Raw genomic sequence first — 22,180 nt, 5'->3', positions numbered from 1 at the left:
GAGGATTGTACTGTTTGATTTTTTTATGTCTTAAAGTAGCCATATCTTTGGACCTGTTGTGTTACCCTTAATTACAAAACTATCATTTTCAACATGATTAAAGAAATCACTAAAGTGGTTTATGTGAAGGCAGCTAGGCAATCACTGCATATGCTGCTTATAGTTTTAAGAAAAGGAATAAATACAAGAATAATGTGAAAGTAACAGAAATAGTTCCACCTTTGAAAAACATTATGGAGAAGAAAAGCTTGCATAATGTAATTAGCACATGAGCAGTGCTTTGAATGTTAGAGAGTACTGCTATGTAAGTTCTAAATACTTGTATTTGTAATTTACATTATACATAGTGTCAATGTAACATATTAGGACAGAGGTCGCAATGAGTTGGAGGGCATAGACTTGACCATGAATGCTTTTAGTGAACTTTCTAACTCTACACACAAGTCTGTCTTTATTTTGTTCTATTTGTTTTATTTATTTTGACTGCTATTTAGTGTGTGTTTTGTACCACCGAGTTTCAGTTGGTTTGGACATCTTTAGGCTTCTTATACTGCTATATCATAGTTTATCTCAAGAATGTTTCTTGATTTTTTTTTTTCCTTTTTAATATCTTTTTAAAATTATACTTGGCTCATTTTTTCCATTGAAGAGTGAAGAGACCAGTGAAATGAATTACTCTTGACCTAAAAGTATTTCGTCTTTTGCCTAGACCTGTTTAGTACTTCTAGGTGGGTTGGATGCTTCTGCTTAATTGTCAGATAATGCAGCATTCTCTGTGTTCCCGTAATAAGTATTACAGCCACTTTGATCTTTTTCTTCCTTAATTTTTACTCTTTAAATTTATTCTTTCTTTTTTTAATATTTTGGGGGGCACTTGAGATTTCTGGAATCAGATTCAGTGTTCATAGAAAGTCAAAGAGTATGTTATGTTCCCTTTGACTTTAGTGAGTTTTGAAGTGTGATTCTCTCTTACATGCACCCCATATTTATTTCTCATGTCTAGTCAATCCTTCAGTGGTGATCTCTGAATAGGCACGAAAGTCTTTTATGCCTATTTTATAATTGCAGAATTCTCTTCTAGGGAGTAACTTTTTCAGTTTGTTGTTTGCTACATGTATGTGTCAAAATGAATTTAACTTTATTGTTTTCTCTTTATTTTAAATCATAACTTTTTAAAGAAAAATCAATGATTAACACACACATTTAAAGCTAAGTATATTTGGAATATGAGCCTGAACTGATGCTGAGATCGCTTGGTCTATCAAAGTAAAACTAATTCTGAGGAACTTACAGAAACTCATGCTGAAGTAAAAAGTACTTAGCACTTTGTAACTCTACCTACTTGTTTCAGTCTCTCATTATGGACTTAAAATTGTAACTTTAGGTTCCTATTTTTCTATCTGTGATCAGCTCAGTGTTATCTGCAAAACCAGGTATTCAAAACATCACATAATGCATTGAGTTAACTAAGGAGTTGGTCTTCTAACCTACTGTTAGTCATAAATTCATGTATTAGACAAACAAGAATTAAATGGGAAGCTCAGTGAATGCTAATTGGTACTTTCATGTATTTTGACACTATTTTTGACACTTTGTCAGAACTGAATTCATATGAATGAAAGTATGTCTCATTAAGTGACCCATTCTGAATATACCTTTTTTGAAACATTTTGTCAAATGCTTTACTAAAAAATAATTATGTTGTCATGCTAAAATAAACCCAAGAAATTGCAATGTATAGAATACCTACAGGAAAAATTCCAAGGGGAAATAACGAGAAAAACTTTTTTATTGCCTAAGGAACATATTTCAGTATCTCATTTATCTTAGTTACCAGTCATTACCCAGTTATTAAATGTGTGATGATGGATAAGCCTGCAATAAACTGAAACATCCTTTAAAGCAAATGAAGGATATTGCACTTTTTGTGAACTTTTCTGATTCTTTCCAGCTCTTCTCACTGACTAGCAGTATATGATCATTTGTGATTTTTTTTAAAGCAATGCAGTCTTTAACAATAACATTTTAAACTTAGACACACTACGATAGTTCTGAGAAAACAATAAATAATGTCAGCTGTCTCTTTGGATTCTAGTATCCCTTTGTAGAATGTTTGTTTCCCCTCCTTAAAATCCCTCTCAACATGTCATTCGTGTTCTCCTGATGACCTTGCACACTATGATATTCAGACTGTTTCACTCTTGGCTTTAAGTACGGTAGCCTTTCTCTGACGTACACAGTAAAAGAAAATCTTGGCTTATATAGGTGCCAACAACAGTTATCATCATCACTAGCTATCTCTGCTGAAAAAGTCGTAAGAGGTTACAGAGAGTGAAAGGATGAAAGAGGTGCACAGGATAATGGGGAGAAGACTGAAGTATTCAGAGTGAATTTAATGGCACAGCAGTGTCACCATTGTCCATGGTAGCATCATTAATAGCTGCAAAGAACCCCAACAGTTTAAATTAATCTTCAGGAATCACAATAAATGATACGAGCAAATGAAAGTTCAGTCATGTCTCAACAGCTTTTAGGTTATAGCCTGTGTCACTAAATTCAGTTTCATAAACAGCAGATTAAGTTGGTGCTTAAGCTTTTATACCTTGTCTAGCCACTAATAGGAATGAAGCGTTCTCCTGCTTTTAACTGAGACTGAAAAGAATCTTTCCCTTTGAGAAATTCAAGAGCAAATAATGAACTAGCCACGATTCTAGGCTGTAAACCTTATTTTGTAAGAAGCATGAAGATCCCTTTTGAGGATCAACAGTAATGGGCCAAAACCTGTATTATTTAATTACTTTATTTTCAAAGCCATCAAAGTAAAAAATATTTCCCTGTAAATAAGGATTAAGCAAAGACCTGCAGTACTTGCTCTATGTGAGCATGTTTAAATGTATAATATTTCTTTATGAATAGGCTTTATAATTCCACAGTTTCAGTTGTTTCTAAACTTGTGTTATTGCTTACTCTTAGCAATAATTAAAAAGCAAAACTCAAATAAAATACTGAAAGGACCTTACTAGAAGGAAAAGAGTAACGGAAATCTAAAAATTAGAAATATATGACACTCAAACTTGCTACATTTTATGAAGTGATGGGAGGACAACTATAATATCTAAAATTGCTTTAATTTAATTTTCTAAAAAAGCTAACATTAGATGTAAATTTGACAAAGTACCTTTAAAGTAGTACTAAGTACTTTTAAAGGTAGCTATAGGTAGTGTTTTGAGCTTTAATTTATGATGAGACATTGCTCATAATAAAACAGAAAAAGTATATAACATGCTTTTACATATTCTACTGCATGCATTGTATACAAGTGATGTTTGTCATTTCATTGTTAAAATATAAAAACTGTCAAATGGACAACCCTAGAATATAAGTCCCTTTATATCCTGAAAAGATATGGTGATAGAACCTCCTCTTCTAGAGGTCTTCAGTCCCATTTGCAATAGGTGATTCATCTCATCTGAATTTAGTCATCTAGAAGTTAAAGATCTAATCTACAGTTAGAGAAACTGGGAGAAAGCACTGCCTTTTCTTCTTTTTTTTTTTCCCCTTCTTTCCCAATATGGTGAAATTAAGATTAGATTATTAAGAATTAGATTAAGTTGTTAAGATTAGATACTTCTGATGTCTAAATTTAGGTGGGATACTTTCCACACTAAGAAGAAAGAATTCAGGTAAATTCTGAAACTGCTTTGAAACACGTAGCTGTGAGGTCTACTTATTAATAATGTTCATTAGTTTAAATTGGAGTGGACATAAGAGCATATAAGATTAGAAAGAAACTAACACCAAGTTCACATTACTCCTCCAACAGCACTCTGAAATAACATTTAATAACCAGTAGAAGTCACATCAGTCTGCTCCTAAGTGTTGTAGTGGTTTGGATTTTCAGCATTTTATTTTCATTTTGCTTAATGGTTTAGAATTTATGAAGGCCTGGAAATTCAACTTAAAAATAAATTTTATAAAATCATGTTGATCTTCATGCAAAACATCAGGAACAAGATTGATTATTATAGGTGAACTATGTGCTATTGTGAATACAGAGAAAAAGAATCTGTTACTGAATTTCATAGTTTTTTCCTAGTTAAGTTACATCCACAGAAACCAGATGTTTTACAGCCAAATTTTTCTTTACCTAAATAATTTAATTTAATTTTTCTGCTTTCTTCCTTTTGGGAGGGGCACAGGAACAGGGCAAAGCTGCATCTGCCCTAGTATTTTAAAGTATCCAAGTTGCTATTAGAGTCACCAAAACACTTATTTCCATGTGCTAAAGCCTCAGAGTTACAATTTAGTCAAATTCTTCATATATCTATGCAGCCATTCCTGTGCATTCACCAAGAGCTAGGATTTTGCTCTGAAATATATAATCAAAATAATGTGTATTGCCCTTGTATTTTTCCTATGTATAGGTTCTTTTTTTTTTTTTCTTGAACTACATAGGCTAGGTACTGTTTTTAAAAGAAAACAGATTATCACATTATATCATGAACTAGAATTTAGGGAAAAACTTCAAATATCACTCTAACTGTCAAATTTTAACAGCCTGTCATGTCATCAGGATAAAGTAACAAAATCCAAAGAAAACAAAAAATATGTCTTTTCATATTCATTATTAACCACACAGCTCACATTCTTCTTAATTTCAAATATTACAGTCACCTAGTCCTCTTCAGTTTTTAATATAAATATTAAGATATTGGTGCCCTAGTGTATGTAAACTCAAATCTGAATTTAGGAATGCATCTTGGTCTGTTGATTGTAAGATTTTTTTTAAATTAAGACACGAAGCTGAATGACTCTGGGTTTGAGACTCTGGGTTCCCTGTGTTAGCATGTTGGAGAATAAATAGGCTTATGTAACTCACCACAGAGATTACAAAGAGGTTTCCATCATACTGTAGTAATAATGGGGAAAACAATCAATGAAATAATTTAATACCTTTTAATTATAGTAAGACTCCTGTAGATGCTGTTTCTGTAAAAATTGAATGCTATTTGACAGTCTTTTCTAAATGCTGGATATTGAATGTAGTAATGTGCCTATATTTAAAGCATTCAGTAGAATATTGATGGGTGAAATCTTTTTAATTTCTTTCATCTGTACATGATTTTAGAATAAAGAATGTGTTGTTAATATTTTCTTTTGATATTATAGGTAAGCACACTAGACTGGGTACGAGCTGAAAAAATCTATAACCTCTGTGAGGTTCTATTTAAAATTCATAAGGTAGGTTTCCTAATAATTACAATGATATTATTTAGTAAAGAAAGCTTGCTTTTTCCTCTTAATGATATGCACAAGTTAATCTTAACTAGCTGTAGCTAACATTCAAATAGTTTATCTGTTGTTAAAAAAAAAACTATTTGTAATGGCTAGTGCATTAGCTATGCAAGTATAAGAGAATATGGTAAATGGATAAATCTCCAAGTGAGTAAGTTACTAAAACGCTTCCATGTTGAAGAAATTTTTCAGTATTGGAGCTGGTCATATGAAGTGCAGGTGAGACACACAGCTAAGCATAATGAAACTGGATATTGCTTTTTTCTTGGTGGCTCAGATTTTGAAGTGAATGTGATAAAGAATGCTTTTGCTGTAATTCTTGATTTATATAAAAATACTTTAATTTCAGTAATTAGAAGTATAAAATTATGTCCTTTTTAGATCATGTGTAATTTGCAAATATTATAGTAGGTTTTACCTTACAAAGGGCAACATGGTGCATTTGTGTACCATAGAACTCTTCATTTTTTTCCACGACCTGGACACAGTGTCATGTTTTCTGTTTAGCTTGTCCCAAGCAAGGATTTTGGGCAAAACCTTAGCAGTCTGTTTAAATAATTGACTTACAGAAGATATTTTCTAATAAGTTGCATCAGATAGATTAATTTACTTCTCTGCCAGCTAATCAAAAACTGCTTTGCAGGTGAGGTAAGGCTAGATGAGAGCCTACTGGACTAAGAGAGTGAAAACAAACATATTATCAGGGGGAAAAAACAAAAAGATCAGTCTTTTCAGATAAAACGCTGTTTCACTGAAAAATCACAAATGAGCTTTAGTTCTCACCAACTGCTGTCCTCTCTGCTTTTCGTCCTTTGACCATGTACTAATGGTATGGAGAAGGAAGGTTGTTGCTCTGTTACCTGTACAGATCCTTGACTTAACATTGCACCAAAGGATAACTGCTTAAGTTTTTTTTTTTTGTTGGTTTTTTTCTGATGCAACTCAGTTATTCAGGACAATTTACAGAAGAAAGAGTGAAAAGAAGAGAACAAAAATTCATAGACCTGACAATAACACTCCATTCCCCTTTACTGTCCTGTTCAGCATAGAAGGAAGTTCTCCGCAGCACTAAATGACCAAATTCTTCAAAGAATTGGGATGGCAGGGAGTTTCCATGTCCTGACTGCTCAAACTGCTTGTCCCAAACAGACTTTCAACAACATAGGCATGTTTCCTACACCAATTTTGTTGACTGAGATTTAAAAAAAAAAAAAAGATAAATTGAAAACATTATGAAGTTACAACCAACAGAGCAAGGAACACACAGAACTTGACAGAAATCGAGAAAAAACAGCTCTCAAACATGAGCTGACATCTACATTTTACAGAGGTGTCAGTTCCGTTAAGTGGCTGCTAAAAGAGCTTCTGCTGATGTCAGCTGTCAGTTTTGCAGCCCATCATTGCCTGTTTTTTCTCTGTTGTAAGCCTGCTGTCAGTGGGCAGGGGAGGAAGGTTCCCTTCCCTGGCAAAAGTGGGGAGAGGGTCTTGGGCAGTGTCATGCCAGGAAAATAGGAATCCTGGAGTTCGGGACTTGAGCTCAGCTCCAGAGCGCAGGCTGCAGGAGCACAGCCATATTTTTGTGGGCATAGCATTATTTTAATGTGACCATGTCTCCAGCTGGGTACATGTGGGCAACTTCAGGTCCTGCCCATCATTGAGACAGCAGCAAAGAGCAGAGGCTCTGTCCCAGCTTATTTGTTCTGTCTCCTTAATCTTTTTTAAAATTTACTTTTTCCTTATAAATAAGTCAGGCAGCAATTAAATATATACTTAGTTTGCCTTTTGAAAAGATTTTGCTATGGTTTGGGTTTTGTTTTTTTCTCCTTGAAATGTTACTACTGATTTGAAACTCAGTCCTTCCTTGAATATTCTGGTAATTTCAAGGACAATCTATCCTTAAAGCAAAGTCTGTGATACTTTTTCATTAAGAAAAAGAAGTGTGACATAAACTACCCAAGATTCAACTCTTTAATGTTCTTGAAGTTTTAATAAATGAATGCTTAATTGCCAGTCTTCATGAATACATTCGCTAAAGTGCAAAAGCTCAAATTCAACACTTTAACCTCTTTTCTGTTGATTCTTTGGTATAAATGACAATAAGCCGAACTGAGCAAATCCAAAAAGATAGCAAAAGATCATAACAGATTAAGGTTTCTACATTGCAGACTGAAAGATGGAGTTTATGTTGTAAAAACTGCCATTTAGGGAGGGTGTTCTTAAGGATTTTCAGAAGCTGGTTAGAACTAGTGCAAAGCTGTGGTGGAGAGTGCTACTGTATCTTCTCACGAAAGATGGATTTTAAGGCGAGGTGCACTTGTTACCTAATTGTAAGCTTCTCATCTGTGTTTATTATGACACAAGAGTTAAACATGGAAAATAAGAATCCAATATGGAAATTGCATTTCAAAACAAAATGTTTGCTATATTTTAGATTTGTGTGTGTGTATACATACAAACATATAAATACACACTTGCATACACAAACATGCAAATACAACTATGTGAATTAAAATTCATCAATCTATCACATACTTGCATGTTCATGGACATTTAGTGGTAACAACCAGATGATTGAAAATGTGATCTCTTTTATCTCATGTGTTTCTTCCTATACCTTGCCTCATACCTCATATTTACTGGAACTGTTACTGAAAACATGTATTTTTCAGGGGTGAGAATATTAGATGCATTTTTAAATGCCACCTGTCTTAAGAACATTTTATTTTCTTTTATTGCCTGGTATTTTCACACGTCGCATTTTCACATACAAAGTAAAAAATATTAATATAGTAGTCCATAAGCCAGGATGAGCAATACTGAGTCTTGAAGCAGATGTAGGTGTAATACCTGTTGCTCCATGGCTGCTGATCTGAACACCAGATGATCCACAGGTATTTTGTTCAGCTTCCTTTTCACCAGTCCAAAGGAGCATCATAAAATAACTTTGAACTTCCTCAAGACTGTTCTCACCTTGGGTAGCTGTGTACCCTGGTGGCATTATGTGCTGCTTCTGAGGTGCCCCACAAAACATCCATAGCTTAGCAGACTAGACGAGTAAATTGCATAAGGTTACATTTGCCAGCTTTATGTTATTCATTAATTCACCAGCACAAGCAAAATTTTCAGTTCCCATCTGAGTATTTTCATCCTATTTGTGAATATGAGAGCAGTACACAGAGGAAGGTGTGCTAGCAGAGCATTTGTTTCCTCTGCTTTTCATTACTATAAAGTGGATCTTCACTGCTGTCCTGGGAGGGCAGTTGTGTGTGCCTCTAGAACAGGAGGGATGCAAGGCCCTGAACATTTAAGCATTTATTTTACATGTATCGGAATATTTTACATTACATTTGGATGCTCGAATTCCAGTTGTTTGTTTGTTTCCATGTGCATGGGGTTTCAACTATAGCCTCAATAGGCTATGATGAACTATTAAAGGTTCTGGAAAAATAAATTCTACATCTTTGTAAGGCTTCTCCTGACGACAAGATTCTGGGACATGGGTACCACTGCAAAGCTGCATTCTGGTCTTTTCAAAGCCACCTAAGTGCAGTCAAACATGACTGCTTTTACCTCAGATCTGCTTGATTAGAGTCAAGTCTCCTAAACCTAACCTGGAGTGCTAGAGAAAGAAAATTCTGTTTACAGGTGACTTTAGAAGATAAGAAATAACATTTTCTTTGCAAATTGCTTTTTTTGTTCTCTCACTCTTTTCTGCCCCATGCCATCATAGAGAAATAGAGATAGGAAAGGGCCCTACCTGATAAATAGAAATTTTTAAAAATGCGTAACTTGGAAATTCAGTCAGTGAAAGTACTCAGATGTATAAGCAGTAGCTTTTTTATTTATTTTTATTTTTGTCTATATTTATGCTAATCAATGAAGTCTTGAAAGATTAGGGAAGTTTCTTGTAAGAATTTGTTTTCGTTTACAAAACATTCTGTTACAGGGATATTTTTTATTATGAAAGACTAATGTGAAGTTTCTCTTCTTCATCTTGAAGGTGATGGCAGGATCTCACTTCACTCCCCTTGTAGTTGCAGAGCAGCATTGGCAGCTATTAGGGGACATTTGAAAGCTCACGTCATTTCCAGAATTAGCCCTTGGGTGCTTGATAAATTACTGCATTCCTTGGTGTTTAGCACATTGGAACCCAATTAGAACAGAGTAGTTATATTCTCCTGTAAAGCTGGTACACAGCTCTTGAATTGTATTCAAACAATGCAGGGATTTCCTTCCTTTTCACTGTAAACAACATATTGCTACAAACTCCTTTTAAATTATGTATGTATTGCTTAGGTAACTTTGACAGTATTTTGGAACTGCAGAAGTAGCTCAGATTACAATGATACAGTGAAGCAAAGTGAGTAAGAAGCAAAGAGAGAAGTTGCCTTTGAAATTATTACTTAATTCTCAGAACATTTCTTCAAGGTAATTATTAACATAATGACATAACATATCCAAGTACCTATCACTTACAGAAGACAATGTCGCGTTAACTGTTTGTTTTTGCTAGATGAAGAATCACATACTGAAACATGTCTTTCAGCTCTGGCTTGCTGATGATTGCTGGCTACAAGCAAACTTGTATTTAGGTATTCATCAGGACTTTGATCTTGAAGACCAGAGGCCATATTGTTTCAGTGTTATGGTTGGACATGGCAAGAGTCATTATTTCAATGTAGAGCTGGGCAGCGAGTTGGCGGTGTGGGAGAAATCATTTCAAAGAGCGATTTTCCTGGAAGTTCAAAGAACAGGGGTAAGTAATGAATAATTTAAATCCTGGAGTCATTTCATCAGTAAAATAAGTATAACAAATTTTTAGATAATTTGTATGTTTAATAATTGCATCAGATTGATGTGCTCCATGACTAAGGATCTGAGTACACTTTAATACACTGAAGGCTTCTGAAAGCTTCATCATCACATCAATATTTGTATAACAATGACTATGTAATAACAGTCTGTGAGCGTGTTATGACAGTTTGAAAATTGGAAGTTGACCTTGATTATAACAAACTGGAAATGAATACATTTTACCACTGGAAAACAATTTCTGTGGAGATTCTTTAGTCCACCTTGAACATTTTCTTCCAGAAAGCTTATTTTCCACTCACGTAAGGTAAATTTGTTATGTTTTACATTATGGTTCTGATTTCAAAGAAGAAATATTTTGCTCTTACATTGTTAATTGTAAATTGGGATTGTCCTTGTTAACATTGGAAGAGTTTGAAGACTTAGCATAAAAGTGAGAGGAAAGTTTATGATAGTCTTAAATCCTCAAAATTAAACAGCAGATTATCACTTTCTACTGGGTCATAAAATTCTCTCAGGTCAATTATTTTCTCAGATCTGAGGGTGCACTTCCCATTAGGTGGTTTTAAATTTAAGATAAAGATTCCTGGTACAGTTGTCTAAATGTGGGTGTCTGTTAGCACTGTGGTCACTAAACTCCCATTAGAATCAGTGAGTGGAGTCCAAAGAATGATTGTGCTTATACGAAAGCAGATACTTTCTTCTAAAGGAGATATTTTATGGTAAGAAGACAGAGAAGATAAATTGATTTTGATTTAAGTTGCCACTTAAAGAACCTCTATACTGTTACATAAACAAGTTATTTGCTGAATATCTAGATCCATGCTCCTAAGTGAACTGGACCAGTGGTACGGGAATGTATGGATTAAAAGTATAGGCCTTCTCCAATTAAAAACATATTTACACGGTTAGCACAAATGCAAGCTTGGTCTGGTATGTTCGGGTTTGCAGGGACCTCCTAAAGATGTTTACAATAGCAAGAGCACTGCATCACAGCATTGCATTAGCACAGCTTGCAAGGAGCAGGAGTCCTTGCATCAGCTCCCCTAAATTTCCAGATCTCTGGGATTCTAACGAGGTTGCAGGTGCTTGCTGAGAACCGTTCCAATTGTCTCTTCAGACTGATGAGGTAACAAAAAAGACTTTGTAATGGTGATGCTGTTGCTCCTGCACTTCTGAGAAGGAATGCAGTTCTTCAGAAAAAAGTTAATTCTTCCTGAAAAAATGCTGGGCATCAAGCAGGGATTAATAATTCATACTGAGTGTGCATAAAATATTTTCTCACATGAACTGTTCAAGAAATTGTGATACAACTGTTTGACCAACCATTCAATGATCCTATTTATTATCCATATAAAAAGCAGATAATATATAGTTAAAATTAAGTATAACAAGGGTGGAGATTAGCTCGTTCTGTAGCTGATTCGATTTCTGAAGTATTTATTGTTAAATCTCAAAACTTGTTCTTTTACAACCTAACAATCTTGAAATTAAGGGATAATTCTTTGCTTGTGCAATGATTTTTTGTCATTTGAATCCAACAATCTTCTAGATTGATATCACACAAAAGACATTAATATTTCTTCCAACTGTGGTTTAACCTATCTGAAACCTCCAGGAGAGGCATTTAATTAAAATCCTGATTACAGTGCTTAAGTCTTCATATGTGTGTTCCCATATCTTAATTTTCTCTCACTCAGTTGCATACATTCAGGTTTGTTGTAAACCACTATATAAGTAGGATGCAAAGCACTGCGGTCACTCTCCAGCAGTGAAAAATCTTTTGACTCCACTATTTTCTTTCTTCCTTCAAAACATAAATGCTGCTTCGAATGTCCTCCTTTTCAGAGGGGTATCAAGAGCAGCATGAATGAGGTGCAACTTAACATTATATAGACTATTTCAAGCCATAGAAAAAGAATTGGCATTTCAGTATCCAGAAAATTGAAGGTTGTCACCGGTAGGTTAGATTGTCCATAAAAATTCTTTCTTTTGGAGAAGGACCATAATTGCAGATGGAAATTCATTTTTATTCATAAATGATTGGGCACAATTCATGGCAGGTGTTGGATTGCACTGTGTCATTTCAGCCATTCTTATTTAAATGTGGCTTGGTTCTGTTTACTGTTGAGGGTCATTAGGATCTTGTCTTTGACAGAGTTGTTGTTAACCTTATCCTCTACACGTTCTTTATGTTTGGTGTTTCTATAAGAAGAGTTGTATTTCTGAGAAGATTCTGTCCTTACACAGTTTATGAAAAGAAATATTGAGGTGCAATGGTACGTTCAAAGGTGCTTTTGAATTTTGTACTGTCCATGTTGTGTGATTTTTTTATACATTTCTTCTGAAAATGGCAGCTGTGTTAAATGACAGAAACAATGCAATAAAGCAGGAAGAAATCCCTCTCACAATATCGTTCCCCTATAGCTTTAAGCTATCTTAAAGCCATATTTCAAGCTGCTAATGCTTACAAAAAGGAGTCTACCAAGAAACTGTGAAATTCAGTGATCCTGATATAATGAATATATTTACAAACAATTATAGCAAGCAAACTTATGTTAAATCCATGTGCTAGAAACATCTATATTTTCTTCTTGTAAAAATATTGTAGTCGCTGATGGCATAATTTGGACAGATGGGGGCAGTAAAAATGCAATAGAAGTAGGGCAGGAAGGCAGCTGAAAGGCAGAAAAAGTGCTGCTAAAAAGTATTTCCATGAGGTTGGTAATAAAAGTTAGCATTGCAATGGAGGAAGATAGGCAGTGAAGTCCTCTCAATCATAACTAGAAGTTCATTCATCTCCTACAAATCCCAGCAAGCCTCTCTGTCTCACCTGGAACATCCTAAACAGTGCAAGACCAATTAATGATGCTCAGATGAAGTAATTTTTCTTTTTTTTTTTTTTAAGTTTTTTACAGTGTGGACAGTCTTCAAAAACAAAAGGCTAGCACTTTTTCCAGATCTCTTACTAATTCTTTGACCCTTCAGGGTAGTCTTGTCAGTACTGCGGGATTTTCCAATGTTGTCTTTTATAAGTTACTTTCTCAGTATTCTTCCCTCTCCTCAAACTGTTCTCTCCAAAGGAAATTATCTTGACTCATCTGAGTCTTGGTTTGATTGTTAAAATAACGCAGAAACATCTTGATGGGATGATTTGGATCTTTGGGGTCTTCAGTCTTCTTCCACAGAAGGGCAGAGAAGGATATTGCAGTAGTATTTGGTAGTGGACAGAGGAAAGAGTGACAGTAATGCATTTTATGGTCAGCTGTTGAAAAGTTGGGTTAACTGTTTTGGCATCTTAAAACTTTGTACTTATTACATGGATGGCAGAAGACAGAGAAGAGGAATCTGCTTCACGAGATGGAAGAGGTCTCAGAAGACTGAAAAAAACATGCAGGGGGAAAATCGTCTGCTGCAGTGTCGCTGAAATACCTGCAGTTGGTGTATATAGTGAGGAGACATGGTTACATACTCTCCTCATTTATCTAGCAACTTTTAAACATGAAAGAAAGTTTTCCCTTCATGCTTCCAGCTGTGATACAGATGCGGCAAGCTCTTTTGAATCCTCACGCAGCTGAATGACCTAGTTTCATTAAACCATTTACTTTGGTTGGACAAAAAAAGTTGTTTAATATGAGTTACTGCAAAAATTAAAATAGGTCAGAAGTTGGACTCCACTCAATCATAACAGAATAATCAAGAAGTTTTGCTGCATGGTTATTTTTTGTGCTTAAAGGTAAGTACTTCTAGCAAACTTCTTTCCGTTTTGTTCTGTAACTCAATGACTGATCTTGACAGACAAATAAACCCTGGAAATAAAAATATAATATATATTTGTTGAGGACAAGGATATGAATGTATTGTGCTAAGAGAAATGTTAGCAGTAAAATTCATGTTCCTGGAATGATACAAATTCCTCCTGTGAGGAATATACATTAAAAATAATAATAATAATAATAAAAAAATTCATGAATGTTGTAATAATATTTCACTTAAATCAATGTCATGTGAACATTATTGGAGATCCAAAAACATTTTGTAAAGAACATAAATATATGATGCAATTATCCCGTGTTTTCCTTCTTTATATTTCAGTTAATGTATATCTGCTTCTGTGGATGTTTTATCTTTTTGTATGTGTTTTTGACATTTACTTATTTTCCTAAGAGTTAACAACAAACCATTCTCTATAGTGAGATTCTTGATGCTGAACATGTAAGCCAGACTAGCTCATTGTGGCTCAGAATTGCTTGCTGATTATGCCTGTTCCTGGATAAATGCAAAAATAAAAAATAATTATTGGGAATAATTGTGCATGCAAACCTGCAGCTTTGTTTCTATAGGATTCCCATTTCAGTTTTGTTTCCACAAATATTGTGCTGCTAAAACACCATGATTAAAATTCCTTAAAAAAGAAACAATGGTTAAAACAAATGCAATTAATCAATTCATTTTCTGTTTTGTAAGCAACAATGAATTCATTACAGAGGAAAGGAAACAGAGAAACAATCTCTGTTTTCATCTGTGAGTATGAGCAGTGTTCCACATTTATGAAAGATGACAGACATGAGAGTAACACATCTTACAGTATCCTTAGTTCACCATCTTCCTGTTCCAGACTTTTAACATTTCCCTCTATACACTGTATGTTCTTTGGGATGATCTATATGAAATGTCTGAGGAGTCTACAACCACATTACTGATGATTAAAACAAAACAAAAAATTGACGTAATTATTTTGAAGAAGTGGTTTACACAATATCCTTTCCTCAGCTTTGTATCTCTTTGCCTTTTTGCTTGATGGACTATCACTGATTAAGTGTCTGGTCCTGGTTACTTTTTGATATCCACTCTTCTATTCATCTTTTTTTATTTCCTTGTAATATCTTGTCATAGATTTTACCAGTTCATCAGTTTTAATTAATTTCTAACCCATTCATAATATTCTCGCCTGGGAAAGATGAAGTTGCTTTCCATGAAACATACATCATTTATTGTACAAATCCTTTCAGAATCCATTGTTGACGGGTTTTGGTTTTCACCTCTTGTTTTTCTAGTAAAGATTTATGGTTTTAAAGTTTTCTTTATAAAACTTATCCCTCTTATCCCCTCTTATAAAACTGCTTCCCTCTCATCCCTCCTCCACAGCTCAGGAAATAATCTATGCAACCTCCTCATTCCTACAACTGCTTGCTGTTTGTTCTGGACTGTTACTTAATTTTACATGTGTATTTCTGTTAAAAATCCTCTGAAAGGGTTCACTAGAACTAATTGAAAACATACAGAAGTGAATAGGTTGCTTCCAACTGATTTCAATAACTCCTCCAGGAAAGCAGTATTTTCTCATAATTTCCCTTTAAAAGCGTTCAGTTGACTATATTGTGTAAAATATCAATATATTAGTGACTGTATGCATACGTACTACTTCCTAACCTGTCATAAGCAATAACTGGTTTGTAACATGAAAAGTAATGCTTATATTTCAAGTCACCTACTTGCTTCTAAGATGTGTAAAATCACTTATAACAATGAGAGACCAAAAAGCAAGAACTGTGCAAAACTGCACTGACATTTTAAAAACCTGCGTTTTCACCAAATTAAATGGATTAATAGCTCCCATATTTTGAGCAGCTCCAGAAAGAGCCAAAATTAATTTATGTATTTGGGCTTTTATTCTCAATCCACTGGAGATAAAAGTAAACTCCTCATGATTTCAAAATTAGGAGCCAGCTGGAGAAATTCCTTTACATAAAAGTTCAGATGGCTTCTAAACAATTGTTTTTGCCACTGAACATCAATGTATATTTTAGTAACATTCCTTTATATGTGCTTAAAGTTGAGTGTTCAACAAGCCACTGAGAACGTGAACAGTGATGTGCGCTGGTCAGTGATATGCGTTCCTTGCATTCCCACTGTATGGTGGCCAAGCTGCAAGGAAGTGTGGAATTAGCCCCATCTGAAACTATTTTTTAGCGTGAAAGGTACAAGTCCACTTGAAGATTTTGGATTTAGTGAAAACTGAAGAAAAGAGTTTGTGATGTTCAGATCCAGGCAGCCTAAAAGAAGTTTAGTTCCTGGGTCTTCTTCCTGGAACATTGCACAAAAGGGGTTTTCTAGTCATCCTCCAGTGGCATTTTGAATTGATCTTACTACAACTCAAGTTAGATGTAATCAGAATAGATCTTAGAGACTGTGTCCCCACTGGGACTTGAGCAGAGATTAGGTATTTTTCCACTCATCTTCCTATCACAGCTAACCTAACTCTTCCAACTACCTGATTTCTGAGATGCTCAGAAGACTTTGGGTGTTTCAGTAACTCTGTCGTCAAAACAAGTGCACACACTCATTGTTTCTAGGCATCTTTGGGAATTACGTGGTGCTTGAGACATGGTAATCTAAATCAACCTCTGAGCAAAAGAAGTCCACCTAAATAAACAAATTAGCAGAAATTAGGCAGTCTGAATAAGAACTAGTTGTCATTTCTAGCTTATGAATCTATTAATTCTTCATGGTAAACTGAGAGGATGAGTAAAACAGGATTGGTTGATCACAGAGTAATCCTTGTGAGCTCCAAATAATATATTTAAAATGCAAAAATGTTAAATACAGCTGGCAATGCTATCTTAATTTTATATTCCATGATGATGAAAAAGCATATATGAAACAGAATTATATATAGGAATCCCATTAAAAATGGAAATGCCACCATATGCTAATTTCAGAACTGATTTCTGAACCAAACAAATAAGCAAAGTGAATATCCTCCTTAAATTCAGGTGAGATATTAAATAGCAGTTAGATTAGGTTAGATTTATAGGGTCATTAAAAGATACTTATCGGTTTGTTACCTGAAGCACTCAGTTTAATTACACAATTAAGTTTTAGATTGTTTTCATTATGTACAGAAAGCTTATTACGATTCCAATTTAACTGGTCATCTTTAGAAATGCTACTAGATTCTAATTCATTTTCACACTGATGCAAAAAAACCACCATTCTCCAAGCCAAAGAAAGATGCTGAGAACCATACAGATTAATTGGGAATACATTTGTAAAAATGATTAATAATTCAACAATTCAGATACCAGGTGAGAATCAAGCAATGCACCTATTATAATTTTTAAAAAAGCAAGAGAATGTACCAATTTACAAGGCTATTGAACAAAATCTTGTTTACATATTCTGTATTTTAAACATGATTAATATAAAATGTTGATTTTCATGAGGCTACACCAATATTTCTAAAAATAGTACTATATTCTTAAAATTACAAATTATTCATATTGAAAGGGTAAATCCAAAGACTTTTATGTATATATATCAATATATTCATATTTATTTATAAATCCAAAGATTTAGATAACCACTATGTGGTGTGAGCCTAGTTTTGTTATTATCTTCCAGAGGATCTTGTAGACTTGAATAAGGATGAAACTACTAAGGTGTTCAAGAATTTACTCTCATGGAAATTCAAATTAATAGAGTAGTATTACCTTAGAATTTTGATACTTTATTTTATGTTTTCAAAAGTTGGTGTTCCCTATTATTCTCTGCCTGTGATTCCTTTATAAGGATCAGGTAGAAAAGCAAAATCCCAGTCCAAGCATCATTGATTCAGTACTGAATTTTGTACTCAGTAATGTCTTTTGTTGACATTTCTAATTAAAATCCTTTTTCAACTGCAAAATTCCAGAATTTATAGATCACCAGAAAAGAAAAAACCTTTGTAATATAATAACAAACTGTATCAAAACCAAGTCAGTGCCTTAGTTCCACTAAGATGAATGGTGCCAGCCTGATTACTATGATTGCTACTGAGAATCTGCCTCAGGTATGTGAAAATATACTTGGGACAATCTACAGGTAGGAAACTGTTAAACATTCGAGTGACTGTTGTATCTTGCTTTTCTGTATGGAAAAATGAGTTGCTACAAAACCACGAAGCTGTTGCTCAGGCACAGAGGTGAGGAAGCACAATCTGTGCCTGACATAAGCCAAGGCTAAAGAGTGCACATTGACTTTTCACTGCTAGATGATGACCACTGCTAAGCTGCTGGCCTTTCATTTTGTCCTCCTACCTCCATTTCTCTCACTGCCTTTTCCTACAACCAATTTAAGCCATAGTCTGCCTGTTCAGCAGAGGACGCAGCAAGTCTTCTTTCTTCTGTCAGATTTACATTAGCCATAGGTTCATATTACAGAGAGAATGCCATGACCATGAGTAGGCATCCATAACTGCATTATCTGCTCGTCTTGCCAAGTAATAGCTGAACCTCTGACGGTTTAGGAGAAATTAGTTGACGTATCAGTCTTCCTGTAGGAACACAATTCCCTGCAGAGGAACGTTTGCTTCAGGCCGCATGTGCATGTAGCCCTAGTCTCTCTGTGACAGTGGTTTAATGCTTAATCCCAGTTATGCTGAAGTTTTCTGAAAAGGCGGTCTGTCCAATGAGAGCTCTACTAAGAAAACCATTTTTGCAGTTAGCTGCTATAATGTCACGAGCATTACAAATTACAAATAGCTTAGATCAGATGATAGATATTTATTTCAGTTAGAACAGCTGTTGTGTGGCAGGAATTTTACTTATGAGTGTGGCTCAGGTTGTAATAGATGACCTAAAGGTAAAAGTTTCAGGCGTAGCACTATCCTGAGAAAGCCAGCATTTAAAACATGAACATACTAAGCATAGGTGTTATTTTCTAAAGCGCTAAGCACTGAGCTAGCGCCGCTTCTACTGAAATCAATAGAAGCTTCCTCTGAAGTTTGGTGAAAATATAATGAGCCATTATTTGAGTCCTTTGAAAAATCATACTTTTAGTGCCAGTGTGTCTCTTGCATACATATATGCTGAACCACAGATGTGCATCGATGTTTAAAAAAGCCGACTATAACTATGTCTTCTTGAAATCATCAGATTACAGCACCATTTTTTACAAGAGAATGTACTTTTTTTACTAAAACCCAGTCAAGTATGTAAAAAAGAGTCATTTTAGGGCATTAAGATGCAATTCCTTCGATTGTAGCAACTGCAGTTCTTGAAGGAATGTACAAGATTTTTAATCAGATCTGGTTTGTTTCAATAAAGTGGTTTTAGTTGTATCTATCGATAATTATCACAGTTCTGTAATCTTTCAGTTGTGACATGATGAATTCCTGAAAGGTATGGCCAAATGAGTGGATCTGCCACATTTTTTAAGTGACGATGGTATTCATTTGATCACTCTCACAGAAATTATTTCACTGATCCTTTTGCACAGTTATCTGGAACAGGAATACACCAGAGCTTCGGAAGTCTGTTCTGGATGAAATTTCTGAAAACTCTCATGCTTCTGATGAATGTCAGATTTCATTGTCATTTCATTTTCCCATACGTAATGTGGATTCAGAGTGAGAATGCTTTCGATGTACTTTATAAATGTCTTCTGAAAGTTTTGCTTTAAAAAAAAACGTGATGTATAATATAAAATATTTTATCCTAAAATAACAATCAGAATTTTAAAATATGAGAAAGCCAAAGAATGTGCATTTTTAATTCAACTCTTTTGGAATTTAAAAGAGTTTAAAAAGCACTTCTGTTTAGCACAAGTAATTCCACACAAAAAGACTGTTGAAGAAGATTTTGCAGGCTGTCTTCAGAATTAAGGGGTTTAATTTTGTATGCCTCCTAGTACACTCTCTGTATGTGGGCTGAGATACATTTCTCAGTACAACCATAACAACTCTGGTTGCTCTTATCATCATCTCCACATCCTACTCAGAGTTTTTTTATGCTAAAAGTGGAATTTTCAGAAAAGCTCATTCTTGACCTAGCTGGTCCCATATTAAAGCTTTTACCAAACTCTAGGTTTTGGTAAATGCATTGGAATCATTAAGAAACCTTACTCCCACCGCTCCTGTATGATTTAATAGCTTGTAAAGAGCTGCTGTATAAAGTCTTAATGCAAGAACCTGTGTTCCAAACTGTCTGCTGTGGGTGTAATTTTTTTCCTTACCCTCACTGTATTTTAAATACTGTTGTGCATTATTTTATTTCTAATGCATAATAAAAGAGCACATCATTTAGGTCCTTCTCTGTTTCAAGCATTTAAGTTCCTCTGACAAGTCCTACAAACTTCCTCCCATTTTTTACAGACGCCCACACTGACAGAAAAACTCAAAAAAATATTAAATGTAATATGAGGTGGGATTTGGTCTCAGAAATAAGAAGAAACAAGTATCAGTGATATTTGGATGATATTAAAATTTTATCAGTTCAAATTGGCAACCTTGGAGTCTTCTGTTAATATGATTGAAATGTTGACCACTAATTGATTTCTAGGGAAAACTCTTACAATTAATTTCAATTATTATGTTAATCTCCAGTTTAATAGAGAATGACAAACAAATTGCTTCCCATACATTTAGCCCATTAGAATTCCACCCTCCTCCTCATCTGTATACAATTCACTTTCTTAAGTCTTTATGAGATCATGGACTTTGTTGAAAAGTCAGCTCCTCTAATAGGGAAAAGTGCTCAGTTTGTGGTATTTCTAGTTGTTCTGTTTGAGATTTTTAGTCACTTAATTTTGATCTGCATATGGCTAAGCTTTTTTTTACATTAAATAACAAAAGACAAATCTTGAATAACTCAAAAGAGCTTTGCCGTTAACTTTAATAGATTTTGGGGTTATCACTAAATTAAACATGCGCTGTTGTTACTGGCTTGTCTCTATATTCTTTGCTAGTTAACTATAAAAAAGGAAAAAGATCAGAACCAGATCATGATGGCTGTTTTATAATATATGAAGTAGGTACTGTTTTTACTGAACAAATAAAACTGTGTCCTCATCAATTGTGTTATTTTACATGTAAAAGGATGACTTGTCTCTGGAAAACAATATTCCAAAAATATATTCATTAGATTAATAAAATAATGTTAATTTAATTTTAATGGAAATACTCCCTTGTTCTAAGCAAAGTCAAAGTTTTACTAAGATTTTAGCATTTAGTATATTGATGACATATTATTTCCACACAGAGGCATAGCACACATTTTAACTTAAAGTGAATGAGTGAATAATATGAATACAGTATGCAATATGTATACTGTATGCATATGGATATGGATATGGTTCTTGCCCAAATGCTTTGCTGTCTGGTTATTTCTATCACTTACTTTTAGAAAGTATGTGTTAAACTCTATAACTTGAGTATAGTGAGAAATAGGGTCTGTGTTCCCACTTACATGTAATACACCTTTACAGCCCATCTTAGAGCAAATGTATGTATACATTGATAAAGTAGTTGACAGAGTAGCAGGGGAAATGTGTAGTTTAAGCAGTAAAGTGTAATGGTATTGTATACTTTCCAATTGCTTTTTGGAAAATAAACAAGCAAAACCATGTACGTGCCAAATTTGTATTCATTTAGGATAGAAGACCAGTATTTATTTCTGTATTTTAGCTGATGAAAAATGCTAGAATTCCTGCTCAACAGAACATAGCTGAGTCCAAAATGAATTAATATATTGCACATGAATGCTGTAGTTAAAGCAGAAGTGAGGTTTTTCTTCATGCAAGACAATAATTAACCACAATGTAGCCAGGCATCAGCTGAATTTTTGAAACTGTAAACTTGATGAGGCATTAGGAACAACAGCACTAGAGTTATAAAAGTAAACTCCATTAAAAGGAATATACACTATGTCATTTTTCTGTGTTGCCCTTACATGAGCAACATCACTGAATCTCATTTGTTCCTTAGAAACTTTATTTGCCAAGGAAATAAAGGAAATCTTAGGAAAAGGAATACTGACTGAAAAGGTTGGTAACTGACCGCCCTGATTCTTTAAAAATGATGTAAAATCGTATTTTTTTACTATGAATCTTTGTTGATGATCTCAGAATGTAAGACCTCAACTGACAGGCATTGTTAGTAATCATGATTTTAAAGCATTTTACTGAAAAACAGAAACAAGTGGAACCCCTATTTCTTCGACAGAATACAATCCCACATCAGAGTAACATTAAAAGATTGTCTGTCTTCAGAAAAAATCCAGAGATACTACCTTGGACATCTATGACAGAACTTAGG

At 34.4% G+C, this 22,180-nt stretch overlaps 1 protein-coding gene across 1 annotated transcript in view; it reads left to right on the top strand.

The window, feature by feature from the left end:
- SNTG2 (syntrophin gamma 2) overlaps positions 1 to 22,180 on the top strand; it is a 313,450-nt gene that overhangs the window by 266,776 nt on the left and 24,494 nt on the right. Inside the window, exons 13-14 of the mRNA XM_076335436.1 lie at positions 5,170 to 5,241; positions 9,842 to 10,051. Of these exons, the coding sequence (XP_076191551.1) occupies positions 5,170 to 5,241; positions 9,842 to 10,051 (282 nt within the window). The remainder of the gene's footprint in view (positions 1 to 5,169; positions 5,242 to 9,841; positions 10,052 to 22,180) is intronic.

The sequence above is a fragment of the Aptenodytes patagonicus genome, chromosome 3, assembly GCF_965638725.1.
Source record: "Aptenodytes patagonicus chromosome 3, bAptPat1.pri.cur, whole genome shotgun sequence".
Classification (NCBI taxonomy): domain Eukaryota; kingdom Metazoa; phylum Chordata; class Aves; order Sphenisciformes; family Spheniscidae; genus Aptenodytes; species Aptenodytes patagonicus.
This window is presented reverse-complemented; position numbering and strand designations above follow the sequence as displayed.